This window comes from Chionomys nivalis (genome assembly GCF_950005125.1).
Source record: "Chionomys nivalis chromosome 23 unlocalized genomic scaffold, mChiNiv1.1 SUPER_23_unloc_1, whole genome shotgun sequence".
NCBI lineage: Eukaryota > Metazoa > Chordata > Mammalia > Rodentia > Cricetidae > Chionomys > Chionomys nivalis.
In genome coordinates, this window is record NW_026646869.1 from 2,602,501 (window position 1) to 2,619,186 (window position 16,686).

At 53.5% G+C, this 16,686-nt stretch overlaps 1 protein-coding gene across 2 annotated transcripts in view; it reads right to left on the reverse strand.

Annotated features, from left to right (window-relative positions):
• Positions 1 to 16,686, reverse strand: part of Grin2d (glutamate ionotropic receptor NMDA type subunit 2D) — a 37,439-nt gene that overhangs the window by 17,766 nt on the left and 2,987 nt on the right. Inside the window, exons 2-10 of one of the 2 annotated variants that reach the window (XM_057760921.1) lie at positions 16,052 to 16,533; positions 12,107 to 12,726; positions 8,577 to 8,691; positions 8,073 to 8,284; positions 7,686 to 7,854; positions 7,005 to 7,158; positions 4,561 to 4,686; positions 4,193 to 4,422; positions 3,174 to 3,334 (exon numbers count right to left, since the gene is read on the reverse strand). In XM_057760921.1, the coding sequence (XP_057616904.1) occupies positions 3,174 to 3,334; positions 4,193 to 4,422; positions 4,561 to 4,686; positions 7,005 to 7,158; positions 7,686 to 7,854; positions 8,073 to 8,284; positions 8,577 to 8,691; positions 12,107 to 12,726; positions 16,052 to 16,507 (2,243 nt within the window). In that variant the 5' untranslated portion in view covers positions 16,508 to 16,533. Of the gene's footprint in view, positions 1 to 3,173; positions 3,335 to 4,192; positions 4,423 to 4,560; positions 4,687 to 7,004; positions 7,159 to 7,685; positions 7,855 to 8,072; positions 8,285 to 8,576; positions 8,692 to 12,106; positions 12,727 to 16,051; positions 16,614 to 16,686 lie in introns of those variants that run through there. The other variant, XM_057760920.1, reaches the window with a different exon arrangement.

Consider the following 16,686-nt stretch of genomic DNA (forward strand, 5'->3'; position numbering starts at 1 on the left):
AACTACTAATGCATTAGAGGTACTCAGGGAACATTTGCCAAAAAAGCGGACCAGGAGTCCGATTCTGACTCAGCACTCCAGAGGCTGAGGCGGACGGATCTCTGTGAGTTCCAGGTCAGCCAGAGCTACCTAATGGTAGCTGGTCTCAGTCTCAAAAACCAAACTAAAACAAAACAAAAAGACCCAAGGCAAACAAGGAACTGATGAGCACATGCTGTGTCCAATCCTTGAGGAGCAGGCTCTTTTTCTGTGTCTCCCACAGAGCATGGAGCCCCTGAGGCCAAATACCCACAGTTCTTTTAGGTTCTGCTCTGGGAATCCTGGTACTTTGAAAAACCTCCACACGCATTCTAACCCTCCTCAACAAGGGAGAGGTCTGAGAAACTGGGGGGCATGCGCCAGAGATGGTGGGCACCCTTGAAGAAAGGCAAAGCAAGAATTCAGCTTTAGGGAAAGGCAGGCCAGTCAATCTTTGTAACCCCGGGAATGGAAGGAGCCACCAGTCACATTCCTTTTGGGTTGTTCAGAGTTATCTGTCAAGGCAGGATGGCTACCATGCCGGTTCCCTAGCTCACCGTACAAAGTTTTCCATAGCATAGAGTCCTGGGAAGTTTTCAGGGTGTTTGCCTGGATTCTCAGCAACACCTGCCATATGAATAGTGGGTGCAGGGAGAGTGTGGGGAAGGAGGCACCCACCAGGGTTGACGGCCAGAACATGCACTGCAGGAGACAAAACGGAGTTGCCTGATAGGGAGTGCTGAAGCCCGGCCCAAGGGGAGGCCCACTGGCTCATAGAAAGTTTAGGTACAGAGTCCGTTTGACCCCAGAAAGAGAGGATAGAGAGGCAGAGACGGAGAGCTACCAAAGAACTTTGCTGGGTTAAAGCATGGGACGGGACTCGGCAGATGGCGAGAGCGCACCTCAGGCCACAGCCTCATCCTCAGTTTACACGTCCATCTTTCCGGTGTCCCTGACAACTGCGTGTGGCTGCTTGATAGGATCTTATAAACATAGAAGTCCCCGAGACAGGGTTTCCAGGTGAAGACCCTCCAAGTTTGGAACTAGGGTGTGCTGCGTGGAGCAGCAACAGCCATCCAGTGACCACGAGGCAAAACCGCAAGCTTGGCAGAGCAGAAATGCGTAGAGAGTTTAAATCTTTAAATTGTCCTGCTAGCCCAGCACAATTTTTTTTTTTTTTTGAGACAGAATTTCGCTATGTAGTTCAGAATGTCCTTAATCTCTCAATAGAGTTCACGGCAGGCATGAACCACCATGATTGGCTCCCTGAATTTGCCATCCCAGGAGACACAGAAACCAGTGTGTTAAAACTGGCTTTAAAATCCTACCAACCCAGGAATCTGCTTGCTGCCAACCATGGTTTCCAAGTACAAACCTCCCCCAGAACTGCTCTGGAATGTGTTCATGAGTGAAGACTTCTGCTGCGGGCCCAGGCTGACCCTCTACTGTGCCTACTGCAGACATGCTCAACAATCCACTGAGACAAAGGGGTAACAGATCCAGCCAGGACGGCTGCTGGAGGGGCAAGCAGGAAGGTGAGTCGAGGAAGGAAGTTTCTAGATGACATAATGGCCTCCACATTGTTTCTGCTCCCCTATGGCCCCTCTACCATTCCCCACTGCAATGAAGGACACTTGGGGACAAGAATGGAGGCTTCTTTGCTTAATCTCCTACAAAGGTGTCTTGCCACTTTGTCACAAGAGCCAGCTCTGATGTCCTCAGGGGTCACCACCGGTGCTACTCTCCTCTGCCCTTCAGCCGCCTGCTCGCCTGCTCTTCCAGATCTCCCTCCACACCTACCTCAGGGACTCCGTACACCTCTGCCTGCAAGGCTCTGCGTCTACCCTGAGAGCGTGGACACACTCCCTCTTCCTAGAAGGCCACCTGACACCTGGTGACGCGGCCCTACCGAGGTCCACTCTGATGCCCGGTGACCCTGCCAGTTTGTGTGTTTGATACTCATTTTTCACCCTAGACCCTCAGTAACTGAGAACAGGAAATGTCTGTCTAATATTAGTCCAGCACAAAAAGGCAATAAGAAAAGAACCATGCTGAAAGACTAAATAAATGAGGGGCACTCAATCTAGGAAACGGCAGTGCTGGGGAACAGACCCTGGGTTTGGGGCACACCAGGCCAGCCCTCTACTACTGAACCACAACCCAGGACCTAAACAAGGTTTGCCATATCAGGGTGCTACACTCTGGGGACTGAATTTAACTGTATCCCTATGATTTACGGAGCTAACATAAAAAAAAATACAGACCCTTTCCTGTAACCCAGATATTCACTGTGGAGTTCAGAACTGATGATAACGGCACAATAACTATGGCAAAGCCATTGTGGAGTAATCTGTGTGTGCGCATCTGCTGCCAAGGCGCCTTCCAGTTGGTTGATAAAGAGCTGAAGGGCCAATAGCTAGGCAGGAGGAGGTAGGCGGGCCTTCTGAGAAGAGGAGATGAGTCTAGGTACAGGAAGACCCAGAAGGGATGGAGAGGAAGCAGGAGGTACAGGATGGAAGAGAGGTAAAAAGCCCATGAGACAAAACATAGATGAATATAAATGGGTTAATTTAAGTTATAGGAGCTAGTGGGACAAGCCTAAGCTATAGGCCAAGCTTTCATAATTAATAATAAGTCATGCCATTTTTGTGAGCTGGCAGCTCAAAGAAAAATCTGTCTACAGAGAGCCACCGTGCTCTGGCCACTGTTCTGTGTGGATTAACTATGTCGTTCTGGTTGTTTTAAGACAGGGTCTCAGTATGAAGTCCTGGCTGACCTGCAACTCACCAAGAGCTGCCCCCACTTTAATTCCAAATGGCAGATTTAAAGGCACATGCCACCACTCCTGACCAAACTTCATTCATACCAAGGAGCTGCCTCTATGATCCTGACTGTACGTACAAGAAACAGATTCAGACCTGGTCTACAGAGCTAGTTCCAGGACAGGCTCCAAAACCACAGAGAAACCCTGTCTCGAAAAACCAAAAAAAAAAAAAAAAAAAAAAAAAAAAGCATTGAATCAAGTGTCTACCGTTACAAAGCACAGAAGCTCTGAGTCTTCCAGGCCCCCTTAGTGAACTGCCCCAGGCTGACCTCAGACGCGGCCCCACCCCTCCCCAAACGCTTGAGGCCCCATTGCCCAAGTCTGCTCTGACCCTGCCTTGAGCTGCGTGAGAGCCTCCTCCACTCGCGGCTGGTTGTAGCGCACCATGTAACTGTGCATGTCAGGGTAGTTGCTTCGGATGTTCTTCTCCGTGGACCCGTTGGGCACCGTCCCAAACTTCAGGGGTGGGTATTGCTCCTGGGGCCTCTGGAACTGAACAGAAGGGGGAATTGTTAAGGTATCCTCTAGGAAACTCCCAAATCCAATGTCCCATTCTGGAGAGCCAGCCCTTAGTTTGCTGGCTCTGGAGTGGGCTAAGCAGTCTATTCAGAAATAGCTCTGTGTGTAAGCACAAATGTAGGCACAGGGGTGTGCTGGCTCAGAGTGCAGACAGAACCACACTCCCCTTGCTATATGTAAGGCATGACCAACATGTTCTGTTTATTCTGCTAGTCTACCTTTATTCCACTGAAAACAATGCTCAATGCAACCTATCCCATCTCCCACAACCCGCCAACAATCTGAGAGGCTGGGTAGGCACTGTAACCTCACAGTGTCCCTCACGGCTGGCGTCACACGGCAAGAGCGCAAGCCCAGAGGGTGGGCATTCTGAGTGCTTTGATGGAATGGTTTTATGCATGTTGAATCTAATTAGTAAAAATCTGAAGTTGACTTGACTGCTGTTCCTATTTGAGATAGGGACTCACTACGTAGCCAGCCTGTCCTTGAACTCATGGTCCTCTGCCTCCACCTCTGGAGGGCAGTGATTACAGGCCTGCATCATTAGCCTGAGATTGACTCCTGGACATCCTGATGTTGTATTATTTCTACATTTCTAGTAACTCATCGCTGGCGTATCTCCTCAAGCACAGTCTCCAGTGGATTAGCTGCGTCACAAATGACGTCTTCATTGCAGTGCGAGGAGGCATCGCTGCTCCTGGAACACTGGGGACACCCTCTTTCCCCAGGACCGTTTAAATCATTCATCTTCCAAACCTCCCATCTCTACTGCTCTGGAACCTCTCTGTTCTGGGACAGGTGACGAGCCAGCTGACCTACCCCTGTACGCACCTTTCGGTCACTGAGCCCAGACACGGTGTCCACATACTCCTCCTGGATCATGAAGGCAGCCAGATTGGCTGTGTAGCTGGCGAGGAAGATGACGGCGAAGAAGGCCCACACCAGAACCATGATCTTGCTGGTGGTGCCCCGCGGATTCTCCACTGGCACCGAGTTGTTGAACACCAGGGCCCACAGCAGCCAGATGGATTTCCCAATGGTGAAGGTTGAGCCACCAGGGCCTGTGGGGGCCAGGACAGAAAGGGACCTACAGTCCTTCCACTCCCCAGGAGAGGAGAAAGGACTGCCGTTCTTAGCTCTACTCCAGGGGCCACTGGGAAATATAGTTCTGCATAAGGTCAGGCAGGAAGGGGACTCACGTTTGCCCGTGGCCAGGCTGCGGTTATAGCCCACAGGACTGAGGTACTCAAAGATGAAAACGGTGACGGCAACCACGGTGAGGCACATGACGAACATCATCACCCACACAGCGGGGCTGTAGGGCTCTGGGGACACGGGAGGTGTCAGCCGAGCAGGGGCTTGGGGGACCAGGTGGAGCCCAGTTGACTCCATCCATCTGTTCCCTTTTCTGGGGCCCACTCCAAGGACAGCCTATCAGTACATCCCAAGAGCTACCGGGACTATTTCTGTGGCTCTCACCCCCTAATCTAGTGGTCTCCTAAATGCTCCCTGAGCCCAGGGTCTGAATCTTCACCTCTTAGCTTCCCCTCAGGGGCTATTCCTCCACCCCAGGCTCTGCATCTGGGCACCCATGACAACCCAGCCCAAGGCCACACTCCTTGCCATCCATCTTTCTTGGTCACAGATGACAAATTTTGCCCCCGCTCCTTGCTCCTCAAGCTCCTTGGGCCTGTCCTCCACACCCCCATGGCCAGCAAGGAACAAGCGTGTTCCCCAAGGGAAAGGATCTTTTTCCTTCTGTCTTCTCTCTCTCTCTGAGGAGCCTTGCTTAGAAGGCCAGAGCAAAGGGGGAACGGAAGTGACCTGCTAGCCTTGTTCTCTTGCCCACGTCTGCTGTCTCCAGAGATGGTGTTTCTACACAAGGTACCACAATGTGGCTTCCTGATCACCCCAAACCCGCATCCATCCAACCTTGCCGCCATGTTTCTGCACATCTTCATCCTTTGTGTCAGGGGTCACTGCGGCAGCCCCCACCCCACCAGCTTCCTGCACATCTTCATCCTTTGTGTCAGGGTCACTGCGGTAGCCCCCACCCCACCAGCTTCCTGCTCCCACAGGGCTGTCATCAACTCACAGCCAAGCACACATCCTCCCTCATTACCTTCTGAAGTTAAGCCCTTGCCACCAGAAAGAATAAGGCCCAGACTTAGTATTAGAGTCCCAGTCCAGCCAGATACACGCCCCCCCCCACAGCGTTCTGACCACCCTGTCACCCGGCTCCTCACCAGCCACACAGGCCAGCCACAGTCTCAGGCAGTTGTCACACCCTCCATGCTGGTTGCTGCCTGCCTCCAATGTTCTTTTTTTTTTCAAATCTTTACAAAGGTGAAATTCCTTCCTCAAGAAGGCCTCTCTCTCCTACCCACACCAACCTCTACCCTATGCCTCTCTCTCTCTCTCCACATAAGCCTGATTTCTCATGGTATCTATTACCATGGGAACTGGTCTAGTCTGTATCCCCTAAGGAGGCAGGCAGCTCCTAGGAGGTAAGAATTTGTCTGTCTTAGTCACCAGGGTCCTCCAGGTCTCAGATTCAATCTCCAGCACTGGAAAAACACTAAACAAACAAACAAACAAACAAAATCTCTCCTCATTTTTGAGCCTGGGTATACCTAGCCTTGGAAGGCCATCTTTAAAAAAGAAAGAAAGAAAGAAAGAAAGAAAGAAAGAAAGAAAGAAAGAAAGGAAGAAAGAAAGAAAGAAACCCTTGAGTTCAGGAGACAGAGATATAAAAGAGTGGTTGCATGTTCAAGGTCAACCTAAGCTACATAGTAAGTCCATATCTCAAAAAACAGAAACAAAAATATCTCTGGTGGTGGTTGTGCATGCCTTTAATCCCAGCATTTGGGAGGCAGACATGAGTGAATATCTGTGAGTTTGAGGCCAGCATGATCTACAGAGCAAGTTCTAGGGCAGTCATAGCTACACAAGAGAAACCCTGTCTCAAAAAAAAAAAACTATTACTGGGCTGGAGAGATGACTTATTGGTTAAGAGCACTGGCTGTTTTTCCAGAGGACCCAGGTTCAATTCCCAGCACCCACACAGCAGCTCACACCTGTCTGTAACTCCAGCTCTGGGGATGTGGCACCCTAACACAGTCATACATACAGGGAAAACACCAATGCACATAAAACAAAAATAAATCTTGAAGTAAAATGAAACAAAACCAAAAATCTGGTTGGGTGTGGTGGGGCACACCTTTAATCCCAGTACTCAGAAAGCAGAGGCAGGTGGATCTCTCTGAGTTCTGAGTTCTTGTACAGCCAGAACTAGATAGAGCGACCCTATCTGGAAAAACAAAACAAAACAAAACAAAAAACCCCAAACCAAAGTAAACAAAAGTCAAACAACTACTGAGTGCAAATCCAGGATCAGAGCTGTGGCAGGCACTGCAACCGACGGCTCCTGAGCTCACACCGGCCGAGCTTCCCGCTGAAATCCCTGCCAGAGAAAAGATTTCTCCCAGTGTATGGATCAGGAGCCTGGAGCTTGGAAGTGAGGGTCCTTCCTGGGAGTCAGACACCAGCGCAGGTAACCCTGGGACAGGACCCAGGGCCCACACTCTTTGGGGCAGTTGTCCTGGCCTTGGCTAAGTGTGAATCCCTGTCCTGGCTGGCTCACCGAGGAAGGCAGAGGGGGACACAGTGCCATTGCTGCGTGCCACCATGACGCTGATGCCTGTCTCTACAAAGGGGACGGAGAAGTCCACGATCTCGGACCGCTCCTCATTGATGGTAAGAGAGCCGATGGCCATGTCCGCACGCTGATAGAACACCTGGGGTGGATCGAGGAGTTGGCAAGGGAAGCAGCTCAGGGGACAGAGGCCAGCGCTGGGCAAAGCCTGACCCTGGGAGACAGTGATGATGTGGGAGACAGGCTAGGAGGTCTGGCTGATGAGTGAGGAGGGGAACAGAGGGGCAGGGGAAGTAAGGGAGAGAGAGCAGAAGCAGGAGCAGGGCTCCTCTACCCACCCACGTCCCCTTCACTTGCTTAAGGCTAGGGATCCAGCCTCCCCACCTGCCCCCTTCTTGAAGTTCCACCCTCCAAAAGCCCTTCCCATGAATTCTGTCCTCCCACCCCCACTTCCCAGGAGCGCCACCCTTCTAGCCCTTTCTCCAAGCTCCCTTCTGACGCTCTCAGAACTTGCAGTTCTCTTGGCTGTACCTCTGACGATGCCCTCAGCCCTCAGCCCACCTCAGGCTGCACCCTTATCAAGCCCAGCAGTCTCCCTTGGCCACGCCCCCGCCCCCGCCCCCTAGGATCCTCAGATTCCTAGCCCACAGGTTCTGTCCCGCCTCTTACCTCACCAATCATGCCGTTCCAGACTCCATCGATCTTCTTGCCATGCTTGCCATTGGTGACCAGATAGAGGTCATAGCTGAAGCCAATGGTGTGCGCCAGCCTCTTCAGAATGTCAATGCAGAAGCCCTTGCAGCACCGCTTCTCCGGGCGGGGAGCGTCAGGCGGAGGACTGCGGGGAGCGAGCAGGCTTGGAGAGGTTGGGGACCACTGTTAGGGGCTCCCATGAAGTGAGGGACAAGCAGCAGCTAAAACTATGGCTCGTGCTTTCTTGGGAGACTGAAGCATCCCCCAGGTCACCCAGCCGGAGGGCCGAGGAGCTGGGGCCTGACCACACGCTGTACCTTTGGGGGAAGAGGAAGCTGAACCAGCTGGATCTGGGGCTGTCACCTGTGGGTACGGTTGAGCTGGGTCCGGCAGGGGACCGAGTCTCGGATGCAAGTGCCACTGATGGGGTCTGCTGGTTCCACAATGACAAAGGGTCTCTCCTCCAGTGTGGCCACGGTGAGGTGCTGTGTGTCATCCACTGGCTGCAGGAAGCGGCCATAGCGGGACCATAGCGGGTACTTGAGGCGGAGGGTCTGTTGTTCCCAGCTGCCCACCTTGGGGAAAAAAAAAAACAAAAACAAAGAAAACAAGTCATGCTTCCTGGGGGCATTCCAGGGTGTCCTGGCTTTTCTGGACTGTGGGTCCCATCTTCCTCCAGAACCCAGATTCCTTGCTCCTTCCTCCTTCAGACCAGAACCTGGGCCTTCAATTAAGACTTTCGATAGGACCTCGGAGTCTAGACCTGTCTCTCCTCCCTCAGATCTGGGGTCCAGTCCCCAGCCCTCCTCCCTCAGATCCAGGGATCCAGGTGCCCTCCCACGGATGCCTGGAGTCTGGGCCACTCACCACTTCCCACGTCCTGTCCCTGGTGAGGGAGATGACCACCAGTGAAGGGTTCACCAGAAAGCCGTCTTCATTGAAGGAGTAGTCTCGGTTATCCCAGGTGATGTTCATGAAGTACCTGCCCAGGAGAAAGCGAGGTCCAGTGGGTGCCGAGGGCTGAGCCTCTTCTCTCACCAGCCCTAGCTGCCAGGCCCCAGGACCAGGTTGGCACTGACACCTTCAAGTCCTTGCATGCCATGGTTTCACCTTTTCTGAAACTCCCTGTTTGGTAGCTTCCTACCTGGAAACTCTAAACAGCACTAAATGCAGTGTCACTTGGAACATGGGGAGCGTTTACTGCCGCCAGGCCTTGGTGAGGGCTGTGCTGTTCCTGTAGAACTTTCATCTTGACCAGCTCCGAAAGGCTGTGCATACTCAACTCTAGTGCCCTTCTCCTGGGAGGAAGCTCCCTGGGAAGCTCTGGGTTCCTGAGCATCTTCCCTGTCCAGAGTACAGCAGCTCTCCCACTGTCTCTCATCGGCTGCTCCCGCTGTCCTCCAACCAGGCTACGTTTGCAAGTGCCCTTCTTCCTCACCCACCTCTCTCTACCCCCTATAGTCCTGGACCCTCTCCTGGGGCTCCGGCCTGGCTTTCCAGTCTGCATCCCACCCAGAGAAGTCTTTCTACAACTAAAGCTGATTCTGTGCCAGTCCCCACCCTCAGGACCTGTCTTAAGCCTTACAACTGTGCACACAAGGCAAAGCTTTGGTCCCACCCACCTTCCTGACCTCATCACCCCTCATCTGTTCTGTGCTATGGCGGCTGTGTTTGTCTGTTTTTTCCCCCTTGGGCCTTTCTATGTGTTTCGATCATCCTTGGAATGAATGTTCTCCATATCTGGTGAAGCTGCTGAACACCCTTCGACTGAAGGAGGCTTGAAGGCCCTGCCCGTCTCCTTTGGGCCATTCTATCCCAGCCACACAGCTGGCTGAAGTCCGGCTGCCCTTGCGGACTTGCTCTTCCCTGTTTACTCAGATCTTCCCGTGCTCAGCTCCATCTATGTACAACGATTTTAAAGAAACATCTGTGTATGTGTGTGTGCCTGAGTGCACTTATTGCTCCATGCGTGTACGGGGCCCATGGAGGCCAGAAGAGAGCATTGCATCCCCAGGAACTCTGTGTGTGTGTGTGTGGTTGTGAGCTACCCAATATCAGCGCTGGGAACCCAACCTGGGACCTCTGCAAGAGCGGCAAGTGCTCTTAACTGCTAAGCTACCTCTCCCTCTCCTCCTCCATCGTATCAGTTCAACCTCGAAGCTTTACCTGCCTGATATGTTCTAACTCTTTAGACCTTTTGTCTCACCCCCCCTCCCCATTTATCTCATCTCAGAGGCTGCCACCTGAGGGCATCTCTCTCTTTCCTTGCCGGTTCTCTACTTGTCGCCCTTCCCTCAGTCGCCCTCCTCAGACTGTCGCTCTGTGAAAGCAGGGGATTGTTTCAGCAGTTCTGTGAGCCAGGGTCTGTCTGTCTGTCTGTCTGTCCATCTCTCTCTATATGCTGCCCATACATATGGATGTAGATGTCCATATCTTTGGCTGGCCTGGACCTCACTACCGAGACCATGCCAGTCTTGAGCTCAGGGCTCTGCTGAGTGCTGGGATTAAAGGAGTAAACCACCACACCCAACTTTGGTTCTTTTATGCCAAAGCAGTGCTTGTCACATAGACTCTCAGTAGGGGTTTCCCAGTGGATGGGTGTTTGGCTGGTCGTTCATCCCGAGGTCTCAGTCTAGAATTCTTTCCTCCAGAAAACCTCCCTGACACTGTAGCTTACCCCACAGCTGCGCAGCCTGTAAACTGCTTGTTACTAACCACTTTTCTCTTGGGATGCTGGTCTACAGCGAGTCCTGTAGGTTCTAAAGTTATGAGGAAGGAGAAACTATGGATTAAGATCTGAACAGAGGCTGGGAAAGGTAAGCCTGTGTGTGTGTGTGTGTGTGTGTGTGTGTGTGTGCAGAATCAGAAAGACAAAGTCAGGAGATGAAAGAGAGGCTGGCCCGGACTTGGCCTCAATTCCTGAAGTCTGCTCAGTGCATGTTTATCTTTCCAATGAACCCGCTTTCTCCTGGGGAAATTTAAACGAGACTGCTTTTTGCAACCCAAAATGTCCTGGTTGGGCAGGATTCCTCCCCCACGTTCCCTAAGGCTGCTGCTGTCTCCATTACTGCCAGCCTCACACTGTGTGGCCATTATTCCCATCCCTGTATGTCAGCTCTTTAGACCTTGCAGTCTTTGAAGAAGTCTGTGGTCTTATTCATCCCTGTGTTCCCAGGGCCCAGCATGAGCCCTAGTTCCTAGCAGGTGCTCGGTGTTTACGATCACAGGATCCTTCTCTTACCCTCTTGTTCTGGGGTCCTGATTCCCAACCCAGCTGGCCATTCTCCTCCCTTGGGTCCTCTTCTGCACCCACCACTTCCTCCCAGACTCAGCTGGGCTCCGGATTAATGGTCTTCCCTCTGTCACACCCAGTTTTTTTCAGACATCATAGGGTGTAAGCTGGACCCACGGCCACAGTGTTGGTGGACACACCCAGCACTTTGCAGTCACATGCAGGGGTGCTATTAAAATATCTAACTGTCAGCATCAGCCCATCAGAATGGGAGTCTAGTCAATCAGCAGGGATGTTTACACAGAATGGCTATGCCTTGAACAATCAGTATGTCAGTGTTTTCGGTAATAAGACGTGAGAACTATGCCCTCTCCATCACTCCAAGTTGCTGGCTCTTTGCTATATCCTTTCTCCTTCTCTAGACGAGGCTCATTCTGCCATGCCTACAACCCAACTTGTACTGTGCAAACAGTAGAAAAGCAGAATTACCACATGGAGCCTGTTGCCGGGCACTCATCTCTCAGATGTTACAAGACAGAGAAAAGATGTCTGCCTTGCACAGGTAACTAGACCATTGGGTCTTTTTGTCACTGAGACTCAGCTCATGGTGTGTGTGTGTCGGGGGGGGGGGATTATCCAGTTTAAGTTGCTATCAATTGTCACCATTTTTACTTACAAAACAAACAAGCCCAGTGCCAATTCAAACATGATAACTAGTCTATTATAAGACACATTTTGACAAAGACATTAAAATATAAAAGAAAATGGATATTTCTGTTTTAGATGTTTTAGGCTTGTTTCTTGCCCCCGTCTTCAGAGTGCTGGGACGGCAAGTCTGGCTGCCACACTGAACTAAAACCACACAGTTTGTTTTGAGACAGTGTTTCATGCAGCCCAGGCTGATGCGCAGACAAGGATGACGCAGAACCACTGAGTCTCCTGCCTCCACTCCTGAAGTGTCTGGGATTTCAGTCTTTTACCATCATGCCCAGCCTTAAAATCATGAAATATTGGAAACAAACCCTTTGTAAACCAGGTGCTTCCCAAATCACCTGGCTAACCCCCAGAAAGGTCACTCAAATTTCCGCAGAAAAGCAAGTGAGAGTTGGGATGAGCTCCAACCCGGGCCACTCATTACTGGGTGCTCCAGACATTCCCCAATCACCTGTGCAGACTCTCCCCACGGTGGGTGCGATTCTGGGCGCGGCAGTCATGACCCAGTTCAGGCAGGAAGCCATAGTCTCGCAGCAGGGCTTGGGCACCTCTGGCCACCACCGCCACGCCAGCAGCCACTCGACGTGCCAAGTCGTCACGCCAGCCAGCAGAGCGCACTGCAAATAGCCCCGCAGGCAGTGGGGCACCTCCTGGAAGAAGAAGGGGTTCTCCAGGGAGCCCGGAGCCCCCGCCTCCGGCCAGCTGAGGTCCCACCATGAACCAGACGTAGCCAGGCCCAGTGAGGCCAGCCTCTTCTGCTGCCCGGAAAACAGGCTCTGCCTCCTCGCGGGCGCAGAAGAGCAGGCGGATCTGCGCACTGACACTCCGGAGCTGTGCGCCCAGGACGGCTTCACCAGCCCCGGGATCCAGTGTCAGCGCTCCTCGATGCTCCCAGCCCACCATGCTGCCATCAGTCAGCACCTCGATGTAGGACAAGAAGGCCCGATGGCCTGGGGCACGCGTGGTCACTGCCACAAAGGATGTCCAGTCGTACTCCTCCAGCACCTCAAAAATGACCTGCAGCTGCTGCTCTGTAGAGGAGCCGAGCTGCAGGAAGGTGGAGCCCTTCTCCTGCGGGGACAGGGAGGACCAGTGAGCCGACCACAGTTGCCTGAGCCAGCGGCACCACAGCTTCCGCCATGGCTGCTTACCAGGCCTGGCTCCTTTTCCTTCTGTAGCATTGGCTTCATCTGGGTTGTGTTTATCCACATGACTGAGTTCTTCCAGACCCACCTTAAAAATCTCACCCTGAACCTTACTCTCCTGTCTGAGGGCAGCTGTAGAGACTCGGAGGAAAACTCTGAAGGCCTAGGGTCTCGTAGTCACAGGAGGGATGGATACCTCCAGTCAGGATGCCCCATTTGGAGTTTGTATGAGTGAGAAACAACCTACTGGGGTGAGCTGCTGAGGTTTGAGGGTTTATCTGTGGCAGTATGTGATATTACTACCATGAATTCACCCCACATCTTCCCAGTATCCCCTGAGGCACTCTAGCCCAATTTGCAAAGAGCAGAACTACAATTCCCATCATGCAGTGAGGATGCTGAAGGGTACTCTTCCTTTCAAGTGGAACAGACTGACCCTTTCATTTCCCTCCTGCCCTCTTGGCCCCCATTTCTGTCTCCCTTTTTGGCCTCTGTTCCTCAATCAGAACCCTAAACAACGTAAGTGGTCTTTCTGGTGTTCCTTCCCTTTTCCGTCCACGCTCCCTAGCTAGGCCATTAGCACCATGGCTTTAAATATCGTCTCTAGCGCTATGCAGTGTTGTAGCCACTCGCGACGTGTAGATATTAAAACTAAACTGAAGGCCTGGAGGGATGGCTCAGCCGTTAAAGGCTAGGCTCACAACCAAAAATATAAAACTAAACTGAAAAAACAACTGTAGTTCCTCAGCTGCACCGTCTGCACCGTGCCAGTGCTCGCCGGCCACCTGTGGCTCTGCAGCTGCTGCTGGATGGAGCAGTCACAGTCCGGCTTCCTCGCTGCAGGGAGCTCAGCCGCGTGCCCGGGGCCCCATCTTTGGTCACAGCCGTGCCTGTGAGCTCCAGACAAGCCTATCCCACTTTCTAGTCACCTTCTGCAAACCAGGATTTCCACATGTGTCTCGGGAACTCGCCTGTCAAAAGCAGGTTTCCTGACTCTTTACAGCACCCCCAATCCCGAAACCCCCTCTCCTTCCCTCTAGGATATCACATAGCACCACATCTAGAACAAAACCGACTCTGAACTCCCGCTCTTCTGTCCCCTCCTCTCCTCAGTACCACCGCACCACGGTGCTCTTGCCCAGACATCTGCAGCTCTCTGACACACTGCTGCGTCCATTCTCATGTCTTCTAGTTTGTTCTCCAAGCAGAACCAAAGTGATCATTTCGGAATATTAATTGGAACACATCACTTCTCAATTGAAAACCTTCCAAGAATTCTACTTTAGAATCAAAACCAAATAAAGTACCCGCTGTGGCCCAAACACAAGGTCTGTCTGAGCTCATCTTCTGCCTTCCCAGCTCTTCACTGGCTCCAGCCACTCTGCCTAGGTCTTTCTCTCACACACAATGCTTCTTCCAAGCTTCACCCTTAGCAGTTGTCCCTCCTGGGGACACATTCCCCGGTTCTTCCATGCCTAGCGACCTCTCATCATCCTCCAGGGCCAACACAGACACCACCTCCTCAGGAGGCCTCTCTTGATTACCATCCATTGGAGCCTCAGCCTCGGTCATTAACAGTTCCCCCTAGGGCAGATTTCACTATTTGTGGTTTCGTTTGTTTTCTTCATTAGAGCGGAAATTCCATATGGCCCAACCTCCCTCAACTCAGCTTTATAATCTTGAACCTAAGCAGGCCCCAGGCCTCACAAGCCTTCCTGCAACCGCGGGCAAACAGCCATCAGATTTCTCCTTTGGCATATGCCACTGGCTTGATGCTGGGTACAAGAAAGCTGTCCTGAGAAGAGGGGGCTTCCCAGCGTGCAGTGGGGACCCACAGAGCCCCTCATCCCTCAGCAGGGCCTAGGTGCTGGCATACATTGTAGCATAGTTGGAGTAGTGAGGGTGACACCTTCTCCCACCCACGGACAGTGAGGGAACTCTATGCGTCCCTCAAGGTGACAGGCTGCACACAGAGTGGATAACTGTGTTCAGTGGGTCACACCCAGCAGCAACGGAGGCACAAGGGACCATGTGTATCAGTGCTCCATGGAGGCGGCAGTCAGGCCTACAAATCAAGCCAAGAACAAGGATGTTGGACAGAGGCCTTTCCCACAATGTTTGGGACAGACCTTCGAGTCTTGGGATGCCACAGTGACCGGGTACACTGCCGCCGGCCTTTCTAGCAGGGAACTGGCTCATTTAGGCCCCACCCACTCAGGTGGCTCCGTCCTCCAGCCAATCCCACTTCTCTGTTTCACTTGCTCACCTCCAGTACCTCCCTTCTTAGGCTTCATCTTTCTCAGTCTGCAAACTAGGCTAGTCCAAGTCTCTTCTTTGGTACCAAACGCCCAGTACAACCCACTGTCCCCAGGCGTCTCCCCACTTCACTTCAGGTGGCTGTGTCTGGCTTCCCACTGCCTGGGCTCGTTCCTTCCTGCGTGGGTTCAGGATCCTCATTTCCACACTTTTACAGTTTGACATGCTCCTTCTCAAAGCCCACTCCACAGGCCTACTTCCTTTCTTGGCAAACTCCTTTCATTACACTGCTTGGACGGGGTCTAGCCTCAGCCCTCTCCACTGGATCCCTCTCTCCTTCCTTGAGCTAGTCTGCTCTTCATCACCCCGCCTCTCAGAATGAATGGCTCTGCTCGGCTGAGCCATCCGCCAGGCTCTCCTTCAGGACCGGTTTCTCTTTCCCTATGGTTCCCGTCCCTGCTTTCCTGGACACCACTTCCTCACCAGACTCTACGTTTTTCTGAACCTCATTCCTTTCCAACCGACTCTTTCTCTAATTGGTCCAAGACCCATAATAGTCTCTGCCCCTGTCGCCCCTTACTAAAATCTATCTCTTCTACCATTGGTTCTTTCTCAGTTGTCACTTGTAACCCACCTCCTCCCTGTTTATCTGACCCTTGTAAGTGATCTCCGGAAGGTGCCGTGAACACTATAAAACACACCCCTCCAAGTTAGATTGCCTCGACTTGACTCTTACCACCAACCTGGAAACTGACCAAAGGACGACCCCGCCCCCAGTGGCTGTCCCCGCCCTTATAAGCCCCCCAAACCTGGATGAAATCGGCTCTCAAGCTATCATAGGTCCCGCCTTTCAAAGCCTGCCTCCCAGAGTCTTGCCCTTCAGCTTCCCCTAGGCACAGCGACTCGACGAACTTCCCCACCCTAACTCAATCGAGACTATGCCCGGCCCCGCCCCCAGCCGCAAGGCCCCGCCCCGCCCCCGCGGTCGCGCGCACCTTGGGCGTGAGCACGAGCGCGGCGCCGCCGTGCACGGCCACGATGGGCAGCGAAGTCTGCGCCGACAGGAAGTCGAGAATGGGCGCGACGGCGGGCGCGCGCGAGTCGTCCTCGAACACCACGCCGTGCACGCGCAGCCCCGACAGCAGGTCGCAGAGCTGCAGCACAAGGCTGCGAGGGTCCGAGCCGTTGAGCACCAGCGCCACTGGCCGCACGTCCAGGCCCGGGCTGCGAACTGCCGCCGCCACGGCCGGGCCCAGGCGCGCCGCCTCGGCCGCGTACGCGGGGCCGGAGAAGACCAGCGCCACGTTGAGCGGCCGCGCCCCGCCCGTGCCCCCGCCGGCCGCGCCCGGCCCCGGCGCCTCCTCCGGGAACGGGCTGGCGCACGCCAGCGCCAGCAGCAGCAGCATCTTAGCGGGGCCCCGAGGGCCGCGGGGGCCACCGGCGCCGCGCATCGCCTGCGGGCCCCGCCGGGCGGCCTCTGCGCGGACGGGAGGCGAGGGCAGAGCCCGAGGGGAGGCACAGGAGAGACGGGGCGAGAGAGGAAGGGTGGGTGATGGAGAAGAGGGAGGGGCAGACACGGAGAGAAGCAGGGATGAGGGACAGAGATCAGGGGAGACCGAGACAGAGGGAG